This window comes from Alexandromys fortis, unplaced genomic scaffold, assembly GCF_014885135.2.
Source record: "Alexandromys fortis isolate MF-2015 unplaced genomic scaffold, M_Fortis_MF-2015_v1.1 scaffold_36, whole genome shotgun sequence".
NCBI lineage: Eukaryota > Metazoa > Chordata > Mammalia > Rodentia > Cricetidae > Alexandromys > Alexandromys fortis.
In genome coordinates this window covers 13,906,104-13,919,131 of record NW_026067915.1, presented here as the reverse complement: position 1 = coordinate 13,919,131, position 13,028 = coordinate 13,906,104, and the positions used below count along the sequence as shown (strand labels likewise).

General features: G+C 42.2%; 1 protein-coding gene and 1 pseudogene across 5 annotated transcripts in view; both read right to left on the bottom strand.

Moving 5' to 3' along the window:
* Positions 1-639: 639 nt before the first annotated feature.
* On the bottom strand, positions 640-7,096 carry LOC126499988 (ATP synthase subunit e, mitochondrial-like; annotated as a pseudogene).
* Clasp2 (cytoplasmic linker associated protein 2) overlaps positions 5,922-13,028 on the bottom strand; it is a 174,844-nt gene continuing 167,737 nt past the window's right edge. For all 5 annotated transcript variants that reach the window (XM_050139488.1, XM_050139483.1, XM_050139484.1 and 2 more), the window contains 2 exons: positions 10,923-11,039; positions 5,922-7,632 (listed from right to left, as the gene is read on the bottom strand). In XM_050139488.1, coding sequence (XP_049995445.1) covers positions 7,546-7,632; positions 10,923-11,039 — 204 coding nt within the window. In that variant the 3' untranslated portion in view covers positions 5,922-7,545. The remainder of the gene's footprint in view (positions 7,633-10,922; positions 11,040-13,028) is intronic.

Genomic DNA, 13,028 nt, shown 5'->3' with positions numbered 1-13,028 from the left:
CCCTTCTTTGTGTTATGTGGATGAGGGGGTTATTAGATGCCGGTGTTTTTGTGGGTGCAGTTAGCTTCCTTGGGCTGGGGATTTCCTTCTAGTATTTTCTGTAAGGCTGGGTTTGTGGATACATATTGTTTAAATCTGCTTTTATCATGGAATATCTTGTTTTCTCCATTGATGGTTAATGAAAGCTTTGCTGGGTATAGTAGTCTGGGCTTGCATCTGTTGTTCTCTTAGTGTCTGCAGGACATCCATCCAGGACCTTCTGGCTTTCATGGTTTCAATTGAGAAGCCGGGAATATCCTTTCTTTATTCTGTATTTTGTGTTTTGATTATTATATGGCGAGGGGATGGTTTTTATTTTTTTGAATCAGTCTATTCAATGTTCTGTAAGCTTCTTGTACCTTCATAGGGATATCCTTCTTTAGGTTGGGAAAGTTTTCTTCTTTGTTGAATATGTTTTCTGTGCCTCTGAGCTGGAGTTCTTCTCCCTCTACTACCCCTATTATTCTTAGCTTTGGTCTTTTCACGGTGTCCCAGATTTTCTGGATGTTTTGTGTTAAGAATTTGTTAGATTTTTTTTTCATCGCACAACAAAGCTTTATTCATCCTCAGAGACTTAAGAAAGGCAAGCTCACTGGCGCTTCACTTGAGTATGCTGTCATCTTGAGCTTCTGCCCGTTCTCTTTCAATCCCATTTCAGCTCATCTAGTCTCCTCTTCTCCTCCGCTGCCACCCTCCTCTCCTCCTCTGCCCGGGGCTTTAGGTAACTATAGCGCTTGGCACCGTAGGCCATGCCGAGGACCAGGGCTGAGTATCAGCCAAGCTTGATGAGTGGAGAGACCTCTGAACTGGGGGCACCATCTTGTCCGTGACCTTTGCACTGGAAGCTTAACTCAAGAATTTGTTAGATTTAATGTTTTATTTGACCAATGAGTCTATTTCCTCCATAGTATCTTCAGCACCTGAGATTCTTTCTTCTATCTCTTGTATTTTGTTGGTTATACTTGTCTCTGTAGTTCTTGTTCATCTGTCCAGATTTTCCATATCCAAAATTCCCTTGGTTTATGTTTTATTACCTCTATTTTAATTTTCAAGTCCTGGATTGTTTCCTTCACCTGTTTGATTGCTTTTTCTTGGTTTTCTTTGAGGGATTTATTGGTTTCTTCCAATTTTCTGTTTGTCTTCTACTCCATTTCTTTAAGTTGGCAAGTCTGGGGTAAGGTAAATGGAAGGAGCAAACAAAATGGAAGCTCCTACTTTTGCTAAAAAATCTCTTCCCATGAGGGGTACTGACTGGGCAGGTCAGCATAACTAAAAAGGAATGAGTGAGATAAATAACCCTAAAAACACAGTTAAGTGGTGGGGTCTGCTGAGGTAGATAAGGCAGTCCTCCTACCCCAACAACAGGGTAAGTAGAAGGAGAGGTAGGCCCCCAGAATTCCCTCAGTAGTGAGTATGTGGCTCTGGTATTCAAGAGAAAGGAGATGGTCCGTTCTGATACTGTGATGTTTACCCGTGGCTCCTTGTTACAGATGATGGTTGTGGTTTGGTCAAAGGAGCCCTGGCAGCCTCACTCATCCATGGCCAGACCTAGGAAGTCTTTTTTTTTTTTTTTTTTGGTTTTTCGAGACAGGGTTTCTCTGTGGCTTTGGAGCCTGTCCTGGCACTAGCTCTGTAGACCAGGCTGGTTTTGAACTCACAGAGATCCGCCTGCCTCTGCCTCCCGAGTGCTGGGATTAAAGGCGTGCATCACCATCGCCCGGCCAGACCTAGAAAGTCAATTTGGGAATTTTCTGGGTTTGATGACTCCATGCCACGATGTGCATGAGAACAATCAACTGTCCAAAGTCCTTCCCTATGGCATCTTGGAGAAGGTCTTATGGGACCAAGATGAGGATTAGGGCATGCTGCTAGGGCCCAGAGACAAGTTCTACCCGGGGGCAAGGGAGCAGCTTGCATTCCCTTGCATGATACACCTTAAAAGCCAACACTAAGACTTCCACCTGTGGGGTTAAGGGGCCTTTCTACAAATGTCTAAGTTTAGCCTTAGTGTCAGGGTAGCACTGAGGGAAAAAAAAAGAGTCATGAGTAACTGTTTGCTTTCTGTGGTTTCTGGATCTAAGTTAGTATATTATAAGAGGGCTTTAGTGAGGTATTCTAAAAAGAGGATTTTCCTTTGTATCTTGAATGACTTCTGAGAGCTTATTATAGTTTATTGGCTTGAGGGAAGCCTTATGGAGACCTGCCAGGAGGCAAGTCAAAAACCAGTCCCTAGCTAAAATTCCACCTGGGGTGTTATAATCCCAGTGTGGTTCCTGCTTGGGATTGCCTCTGCCCTTGGAGGGTGTGTTGTATGTGTTTGGTGAATCTCGTCTGCCTGCAGTCTGGCCTGTTCCCAAACTCACCTGCACTCTTAAGGAAGTAGGTTATTAGATAGGATCATATGGATATCATGAAAGGTAAGATTACAAGACTGGGACTTAGAGCTTAGATAGTAAGAGGCTTAGATATAAGGAAATTCCTTCCATTTGCCTGTGCACTGACAGTAGTTAGAAAGTTCCCATAGAGAAGTAGAAAGTATAAAAAGACAAGATCTCCTCAGTAAATTGGGAGTATGGGGACCTTGGGGGAGGGTTGAAGTATGAGAGAGGCAGAAAGGGGAGCAGAGAAAAATGTAGAGCTCAATAAATGTCAGTTAAAAAAAATTAAGAAAAGAAAGCTCCCATAGAATATCGGTATCAAAGGTGCTGTTAGGTGGCCACTTTTAATTGTTACCTAAATTGTAAGGAGGACATTTTTTGAACAAAGATGGACAAGTGTGGGAATCTGTAAGTAGGGCATTAAGGCCTGGGGTTTTCGGGACTCTAAAAGACCTCCCGGGGGGAGGCTGGATTGATGGTCTTGGATGGCTTGCTACCCATAGCTGAAACCGTGAAAACCCGCGAAAATGGCAATAAAGGCTTATAGGGGGACATCTCCCCTCTATGGATGGGGTGTGAAGGTGGCAAACACTACAGGGCTTGTAGGAGGACATCCTCGACCTACAGGTGGGGTGTTAAAGCCTAAATGGCTCTGGTTGGGGTGACTCAGAAGCCAGAGAGGCCATGGCGGAGACCACTGATGAGTGGGTTAAAAGAAAAAGGAAAAAAGAGAAAAATCTGAGGGACTCTGGGCCCCAAGTTGCAAGAGGACTGACCCTAGGTTGTTCAAATACGATTTCAACTAAGGGAAACAATCCAGAGATGAATGTCAGTGAAGGGCTCAACTGTATCTGTGAAGGCCAAGTTTGGGAGCTGTCCCCCGTTTCTAGGAACACCAGAAGATTGCCAGGAGCTCAATAGTCAATTTCACAAGTTTGGAGAAACAGTTAAGCTGACCAGAACGGGGAAGCTCACCAATTGAAGCTGATGGTGTGCTTAGAGGTCTCACTGAGGCAGATGGAACCTGCAGTTGTGGAAAAAATACCTGGTTCAGATCCCAACCCTGGGAGAGGGGCTCAGGGCAGGAGAGTCATCTGAGTCTCACAGGACCAATGAAATTACCTGGTGCAAGTGAGAAGGAAACATGGAACATACAACAAACCTGCTTAATAATTTATCGTGGGGGGGGGGGTTTCCAGGTAGGTCTGGTGAAGGTCAGTGTGCAGAGAGAGAGAGAGAGATGGCGTGTCCAGCTTTTAAAAGTTGCCTAGCACAGAGGCAGATGAATCTTTGAGTTTGAGGCCAGCCTGGTATACAAGAGCTAGTTCCAGTACAGGCTCCAAAGTTACAGGGAAACCCTGTCTCAAAAAAACAAAACAGAACAAAAGCTGCCTAGTGCATGCACACTGGGAGATAGTGTGGTTACATCATATGCAGATGATGGAGCTCACACATGCGCGCAAGGGCTCACACAGCTGCGTCACACATAGATGATGCAACCATGCTGCACGTGGGTTACGCAGGGTCCTTTAAGATTCCCAGGGTCATTAGGCACTTCTGCCTGAGGGCTTGTCCGCACACGTGTGGCTCTGGAACCTCAAAGTGTCAGTCATGTTCTGTGGGTGAACCATTACACTGCCTACAAGTGTAGACATGTACTCAGACAACTCTCAGACTTTTAGTACTAGCCAGCCAGCTAAAGGTATTTGTCTGGTTTCCTTGGTTACTGCACTGTATGGCTGACCTGAAGTAAAACTCATGTAAGGAAACTCTCTAGCCTCTGATGCTTTCTTTTGTTTGAAATTTTATTTCTTTCTGTGGACTCTGGAGTTGATAGCAATGTTTTGAAGTAAAACCCACCATTCTGGAGCAGGGGATGTTAGCAGAATGTTTGCCTAGCACACATGAAGTTCTGGACTTGATCCCCAGGAGCTCAAGATCATTCTCAGCTATATAGTAAGGTTGAGGCTGCCCATGCTACATGAGACTGTGTCTTTAAAATAGGAAACACAACAACACAAAAGTCTCCAAAGGACCCCAACCCAAACAACAGTAATGAAACCCACAATAACAAAAATCCCAAATCACTATTTTTCATGAGAGTAACTTTTACAAACCCACCTTGGGTTAACCTGAAACTTCTGAATGGGATGTGCTGAAGGAGAAAATGTGGAAGCCCAGAAATATGAGCCCATTTACGTGTTGACCAAAGGTCAGAGTTGGAACTTACCTCTAATCCTTCCAGGTTATTGCTTTCTACCTCAAACAAAGGTCTTACCTAGATTAAGAGCAGAGAGTTCTGTTCTCTTAAGGTTATTGTCAACAAGTGTGGTTAATAGCCAGACCTTGTATTTCAGGAATAGAGAAGTAGGTATGTTTCTACCTCAAGCAAGAGTCTAAGGTTCCAGTTCCTTGAGAAAGATAACATTGGATTCCACCCAGGGAGTAGTTTGCTTACAGAATGTTTTTGTCTAGCATGACTTGTTTAGTTCTAGCAACAGAATGTTTAACTATGGATGTAGCCCATGACCCTCAACTGGTCTGTTCATTCATTTCCTTGTATCATGTTAATAAAGTTTTTTGTCTTACTCCTACCTTTTGGGGCCCAGAATATTTTAAGTAACTGGAAATTAAATGTGGGCAATTTCAGTATTCACTCCCTCCCAGTACTATGTTTTCCTGTCTTATTATTTTTGCGTCCTTATATTCTTTAGTAGTATTTCTAAGTCTAAGTGAAGACATTCTAAGGTGGGAAGTCCTGTCTATAACCTGGGTCACGCCTTCTCCGGATGTCTATATAAGGACGCAGAAGATTTTGCTCTTCGCTTGCTTGCTTTTCCTCATGAGCAATCCCCATACTTCACTGGCTTTAGAGCCTACTTCTTCAGGATTCCAGCATATACTGAAGATCAGCTGAGATGTCCAGTCTGTGGACTGATCATGTACTAGATTCTTGGGACTTTCCATTCATAGGCAGCCACTGTTGGATTAGCTGGACCTAATAAATCTCTTTTCTATATATACAGGGAGATTCATTCTATCAGAGAACCCTACTCATACAAAAAGCAAGCACTTCTCAGCTGTGATCCATTTCTTCAGCTGAAGACATTTAAAAAGTAGCTTTGTATGGTCATCTGTCAGACACAGGGGATAGATCTAATTTTTCAATGCTATTATTAATTTTAAATCGATCTACTCAGTTAACAGTAAGTAAAATAATATTTTAAAGCAGAGATCAAAATTAAATCATTACACTAATTCAAAATGATTATGAAATACACTAAAAATCTCTGAATACAAAATATTACTAAGCAGAGTTCAATGTTTGAGCTATAAGACACACATGTACTTACATATATTGGGTTGTGGTGATTGTTCCTGATCTTTGCAACTCAAATGCACATATAAAATTTATGAGACCATAACTGGTCCAAGACCTTTCATGTTTATAGACGAACCCACACCTATTGCTACAGCGAGACAGAAACAGCTGAGCTACACCGGTGAGGTTTTCAAGTAATGTTATGTACAGTTTTATTGCCAGTATATGCACAACAGTAAGCATAGAACTATAAATACACAATGTCATTAACAGCAAAAAACAAAACTGTTACAGGTAGGGGAGGATATAGAGCAATATCTTTTCCTTGCTGCTAGAGCAGAACAAAAACAAAGGAAGGGAAAAGTCTACAACCAATTGTCCGTCCAGTTCTCTTGGCTTAAGTTCTTTACATACATTTCTACAATTTTTTTTTCAGCTGAACAAAGTATAGATAACTCTGTAACAATAGCAAACTGCTTCCCTAACAGTCATTTGCTTTCCAGTCAAATTCACCTTATGTGAGGATTAGAAAAAACAAAAAACAAAACAAAACGAAACAAAACAAAGGTCAAGATGAGAAATCAATAGTCTCCTGGTTCCAAATCACCTAATCTGGTGTTTTACCCAAACTGGTAATATTTAAAAGCTGGCTGCACATAAAAACAATAGCTTTAGCAGAAGTGATTTAAAAAAATGTTAGAAGGTAACAAAACATCACCTTAAAGTAGTTTTCCAAGACACTACAGGCAGCGAGTCAGTTAAAGTGTCAGCCCTGAGGAGGTAGAAAGTGTGAGCCCATTGTACAAGAGCCTCGGCACCATCTTCTCTCTCATCAGGATCAGTGTTTTCATTAAGACAATTTCATGGTCAAAGGAAACCAGGTTCCATCATTCAACAAAAAGGTGCTAGTTGACTCCCATGGCAATAATTAGTTTATCAACTAAGAAACAGAAGACACTCAAAGACACACATGCACTTGATTTTTCTCATCTGTTTTCATTATCAAGTCTATTCATAAGTGAATTTGATATTAATAAATACAACAAAAAGCATCATTCACAACAAAGATAAACCAAAAAGTTCTGCAACAAAACCTTCCATTTGAATAATTCCCATGGAAACCCAGGCAGGTAATTTGGTGCAGCTTTCTTACGGGGTCAGAGAAGGGCCACGGCTTTGAACAAAGACACCATCAGTCTTACAGAACTGGCCGATTCTAGGACATTTCTCTTTGAGGTCATCCCAAAGAAGTCGCAGCTAATGACACGTACCACCGCCACATCAGCGGAGTCTGGCTGGAGTTCCAAGTAGCCCTGCTTTGCCTCACATCATTGTCAATATTTCTAGCATAGGACATGATACGGAACAAAACTCAAAGTAGCAATAAAAATATTCTTCTGCAGTTGAACAAAGGCAAAGTAAAAAGTTTAGACTGTTAAACTTTTAAAGCCTGAAGCATTCCTGTTTAACCAGCATTTAAAAAAAATTTATACAATCATAACACTGGCAAAGGTTAATGGGAAGACAAAGAAGTACAAACATGTGAAATGGTGAATTAGGTTAAAAAATTACTTTGTACTGATCAACTGATGTTAATACTGCTCTTCCTGAATTTGGAATAACTATCATAAAGTCACATGCAGACTGAGGACACCCTCTGTTACAGAAAATACAAAACGGAACAAAACAAAAAGCTACAACTGGGAAAGGGTAGCTTAGTCCCCAAAACTGTACTTGAGAGTTTCCTTTCCTTGAGGAGGGTGGGCAGTTGCCTTTTCAGAGACCTGGGAGGCTCCACCTGCAGCACTAACTTTGTCCAGAAACATCAGTAGTAGGGTCAGCTCCTGCAGAGCCCGTCTGTGCGCGTTTGATGTAAAGGTTCAGCAGCTTCATCTGTGGATCAAAGCCACAGGCACCGTTTGAACAAACTGCTCTAATAATAATAATAATCAACAACAATAACAATAATAATAATAATATGCTCACTAAGAAATCATATATATACACAGAGATGGGATCTGAAAGACAGATAGGGTCTCCCATAGTCACACTGTCCCTCTTGTTTCCATCGTGATCAGTTTATGTGGTGCTGGGGTCTGAGCCCAGGGCTTTGAACATGTTAGGCAAGCTCTTTACAACTGAGACACATGCCTTACCCTTTATGTCTATTTTTACTTTGTCATTTTGCAAGTTAAAATATAAATTTGCTCACAGTAATGACAATTGTTGGGGTTGGGAAATGCTTCCAGTTAGCTGCACTCAGCTATAATTCAGCTGTTAGAGTTAATTCTCATTCTGTAGATAAGAACAAGTTTCAAAGCTCCGGGAGTATTAATCCAGTAAGACGAATAACCTTTATCTAATTGTTTAAGTCTTAAGGATGAACTAGAAAGTTCTAGTTTACGATACCAAGTCAAAGTTGCATGTTAATCAGGATTACAGTAAAGCCACAGGAGGAGCTAGAGGAGTGGTGGCCCACACTTGCAACCCCAGCCTTCAGGGGCAATGACAGAAGACCTGATGCAAACCCAAAGCCAGCTTGCACAGCAGAATCTTAACACAGAAAATTCAGTCTTCTCACTCATCCCCAAACCAGAACAAAACAAAAGAACAAAGTTGGAGAGAGAGGAGTCCAGTATTTGATTGTCTGCCTGTCTGCTTTTGGAAACAGTCTTGAGCTATAGTTTAGCCTGGACTGGAATTTGTTATGAACCCTAGACTGGCCTCCAAGGAGCGATTCTCAGAACTTGAAATGGAAGCAGGGCAGCTGCAAAAGCTGTTTACTGGTGTCCTAAGCTTCAGAACCGCAGACAATAGTTTAAGAAAATATCTTGACAGATCAGACGGTAATAAGAGACTCCCAAACAAAACGTTCCAGCCCCCCACCCTTCTTTTTGGTGATTTAGTCTTGTGCTAAGAGGTAGAGACAGCAGTGTATACTCAATTACATAAAGTTGATAGTGGAACCAAAGAAAGGATTTTAAAGCCTAGTGTCCCTTATCAGTTTAGAAAATGTAGGTGGTGTGACAGATGCAGAAAATAACTGGGGGCGGGGGACACACCTTGAAAAAGTATGGCAAGATTGAACCATAAAGCTAGGATAGAATAGAAAAGGGAGAGAATTTGCTCTTCTGAATTATGATCATGAGATAGTTGGTAAAAATTATGCTCAAAAATACTAATGGGTACAAACGGTGAGTGCAAAGGCCTTCCTATGTGAGAGGTGGTCTGCTGGATTACAGAGAGGTCCTGGGGGTGGATCTAGGTACTCAGGGGTTGTAGAGGACACTTTGGAGGTAACAGGTAATTTTGGCCATGGTGGAAATTTCAGTGGACAGGAAGCTACAGTGATGGAGGCGGCAGCACGGGTGTTATTCGAGAGGTAACGGTGATCACTATCAGTGGTACTGGATACAGGAACAGAGGAGGCTATGGGAGTGATGGACCGCAATATGAAAACCATGATGGTGCTGACCATGAAGTTCTGGTTGCTGTAATTACGGTGGTGGTGACCCTAATGAGTCTTGGAAATATAATGGCCAGCAGCCATTAAACTAAGGACCATGGCGGGAACAGTGCTGGTGGAGGGCACTCCAGCAGTCCCCAAGGTGGCAGGTATGATAGCAGGTTTAAAAACAGGAAAGTTCTTGGCAGGACAGAGAAAGCTGTGCAGGACAGGTGGCCGTGAGCCAGCCCTCCCACAGAGTAGATAAGTTAAAGACCTGGCAGAAGACAGTAGCAGCTGTGGCCAGAAGCCCTTCGGCAGATGCCATCGTACAGGGGCTCTTCTTTCTTCTCACAGTGTCAGGCACATTGCCTGTAGGTGTGGCAGTGGCACCAGAAAAAGATGAGAAACACACTTGGCATGGTGGTGCACACCTTTGATCCCAGCACTTGGAGGCAGAGGCAGGTGGATCTCTGAGTTCCAGGCCTGCTAGACTTTGTCTCAGAAAACAAACCAAAAAATTAAGAAACTTAAAGACAGACAAAAAAAATAAATAAGTAAAGCAAGTGATTCTTGTTTAGCCTTTGGGTGCTAGGATCACAGGTGTGAAGGGTGTCTTAATCAAATTTTCAAAGGAATCTTTAAAAAACTTCAAGTGTTTCACATTTTGGAAAATACAAAGTAATTTGTGAATAATTACAGTCTAATTTTTTTTTTTTTTTTTTTTGTGAGACTGGGCTTCTTTGTGTAACAGCCCTGGCTGTTCTGGAACTCACCCTATAGATGAGGCTAGACTTGAACAAACAGAGATCTGCCTGCCCCTGACTACTGAGTGCTGGGATTAAAGGTGTGTGCCGCCACCACCTGCCAACAATCTGTTCTTAACTAAAATGTTGTGGAATACTAGTTGAAGATGTGGTACATTTGTTTATGCTGTGAAACATTTGATTAACGATTCAAAGATCTGTTCATTCTTTTATGTTGTATTTGTTTGACTCTGTGAAGCTGTGTTACTTTGCCTGCCTAAAACACCTGATTGGTCTAATAAAGAGCTAGGCAATGGCCAAGAGCTAGGCAGGAGAAAGGATAGTGGGGGTGGCATGCAGAAAGAATAAATAGGAGCAAAAATCTAAAAGAAAGAGAGAGAGAGAGAGAGAGAGAGAGAGAGAGAGAGAGAGCGCAGAGAAAACAGAGAAAAGAGTGAGGAGGATGCCAGGAGCCAGTCACCCAGCTACACAGCAAGACACAGAGTAAGAAGCAAAGAAAGGTATATAGAAAAGTAAAAGCAGAGGCCAAAAGGTAGGCAGGAAAGAAATAGCTAACACAGTGCATTCATAAGTAAGAATAAGTCTCTGTGTATTTATTTGGGAGCTGGGCAGCAGGCTCCCAAAGAGTCAAAGAGTAAAAATAAACCAAAAACACTAAAAATTTAGTCCTCCCTTAGAGGGGGGGTTAGGATGTAAGTGTGGGAGTCTGTCAGCTGTTATAAATAAACAGGAACTCCAGGTATCAGCCCCACAGCAGCCTCCTGACCATCCAATCTCCATGCTATTAGTGACTGTAGCACAGACCTTAGGAGCAAAAAGGAGCTAAAAGGCAGCTGGAGGGATATAGGCAAAGTGAAAGCTCAGAGAACTAATTACTAAAAGCCGAGTAGCAAGTCTGCCATCTACCACACAGATAACTAAGTTTTCAGAACGTGTCATGGCTGCTACCCGAGAGCTTTGGTGCTACTTACTTTACTGCCAGTGAGTTGACTGAGATGTGGCTTTAATTCATCACCAATGACCGCATGAACAGCTACCAGGCAGAAGACACAAGCTTTCCGGACGCTGCTTTCTGAATTATCATAACCCTAGGAAGATAGGTCATGTTGGTATCTCTGACAGTTTAAGAATGCCACCTTCAAGGACAGAAGAGAGCTCTAACCTGAACTCTCACCTGAGCCAATTTCCACTCTGTAGGCCGGAACGATACAGCTTTCCTCTCCACCCCACCCCACCCTCCACCATCTGTCAATGTTCTTACCATATCTTTCTTTAATCCCAGCACTCGGGAGGCAGAGGCAGGCGGATCTCTGTGAGTTCGAGACCAGCCTGGTCTACAGAGCTAGTTCCAGGATAGGCTCCAAAGCCACAGAGAAACCCTGTCTCAAAAAACCAAACCAAAAAAAAAAAAAAAAAGCAGCAGATCTGTACCTGCCCCTTTCCCAATGCACTTTGCAAACATTTCCAGAGATCCTCCTTTGACAGGTAGCCCTGAGGCGTGAAGATATCCTCACTACCAGATGCTGGGATTTGGCAGTCAAGGCCTTCCTATAGCCCAGGCCTAGAAGGGTTCACATATGTCTCCCTCTCTAAGTAACCTTCTCCAATAAACTCAGTCTAGATAATGCACTTCTCTTATGTGTGAATGCACCTTTTATTCTCTCCCAATAGTCCACAGAAACCCTTTTCTTACATACTAAATCAATGATTTCAGTATGTGAACACAGAACCCTATTCTTACATACTAAATCAATTACATCAGTATGTGAACACTTTACAGAGTCCATTTCTGCTAAATCATATGATCTTTCTACAATGGCTGCAAAGCAGCAATATTAGACAATATCCTTCTGAAAGAAATTCATATTAAAAGATGTAACTATTCAGTTTTACCATCTTTATAGAATTATACACATTTTACCCAATTAGCACAATCCTGATTTCATTACTTTTTTCTAAGTTTAATTCTTCCCGCCAGCTCTCCTTTACTGACTTTTACAACTACAAGAAACACTCACATACTACTATATTTGACATCCAAATACTGAAGGGCTTACTATGTGACCAGCATAGGTCAGGTTAACAATGCTTAGTGTCCAGTGAGAGATAACTGACCCTTCCAGAAGAGTTACTGAATGACACAGGCAGGAAACAATACCCAGAAAATACTTCATAAAGCAATCAAATGAAAGACTTAAAGGAGGAAGAAGCTAGTTGGGACAATGAAGTGGGGTGGTGTGGGGGCAGAGATGGAGCTCACTTGGTAGTGTGTTTCTCTAGGTCACACAGGTCTTGGGTTTGATTCCCAGCACTGCAAAAAACAGGTGTGGTGGCACTTTAATTTCAGTGCCCAGGAGGGGAGGCAAAGGCAGGAAGAACACAAGTTCACGGTCACCCTACGCTATATAGCAAGTTCAAGGTCAGTCTGGACTACCATAAAATTCAATCTCAAAAAATAAGGACAACGCACTGAAGAGTAGGCTCAATGGTTAAGAGCACTGGCAAAGGACCAACCACATGGTAGCACATAGTTATCTGTAACTCCAGTTCCAGAGAATCCAATGCCCTCTTTAGGGCTCTGCAGGAACTGCATGCATGGTGCACAGACATAATTAATACAGGCAAACATCTATGTACATAAAACAAAAATAAATAAAATCTCAAAAAATAAGAACAACAGGAATGAAGGCTGAATATACCAGACAGAAAGAAGTACATGATTTCATTAACAACCTAGCACTTTCTATGTATGAATAAATTCCTTCACTAAAGGAGAACATATAAGATAGGGCTATCAGTTTTCTACAACAGCACACTAACTGGCATTTGTGTTGGCAATATGCCAGAGTCTAATTTCTATGCCTCACTAAACCAGCTGCTTTCTATTAACTTGGCTGCAGCCATCTCTCTCTGTGTAATGAGGTATTTACTATGACTTTAAAAATGCTCATTTACTCTTGTGGGTGGGCATGTATGTATGTGTGTGAGGACACAAAAGCCAGAGCACGCATGTGAACAACATGCCAGAGGACAACTCTGCAGAATTGGATCTCTCCTTCCACTTGAAATGGGGCCTG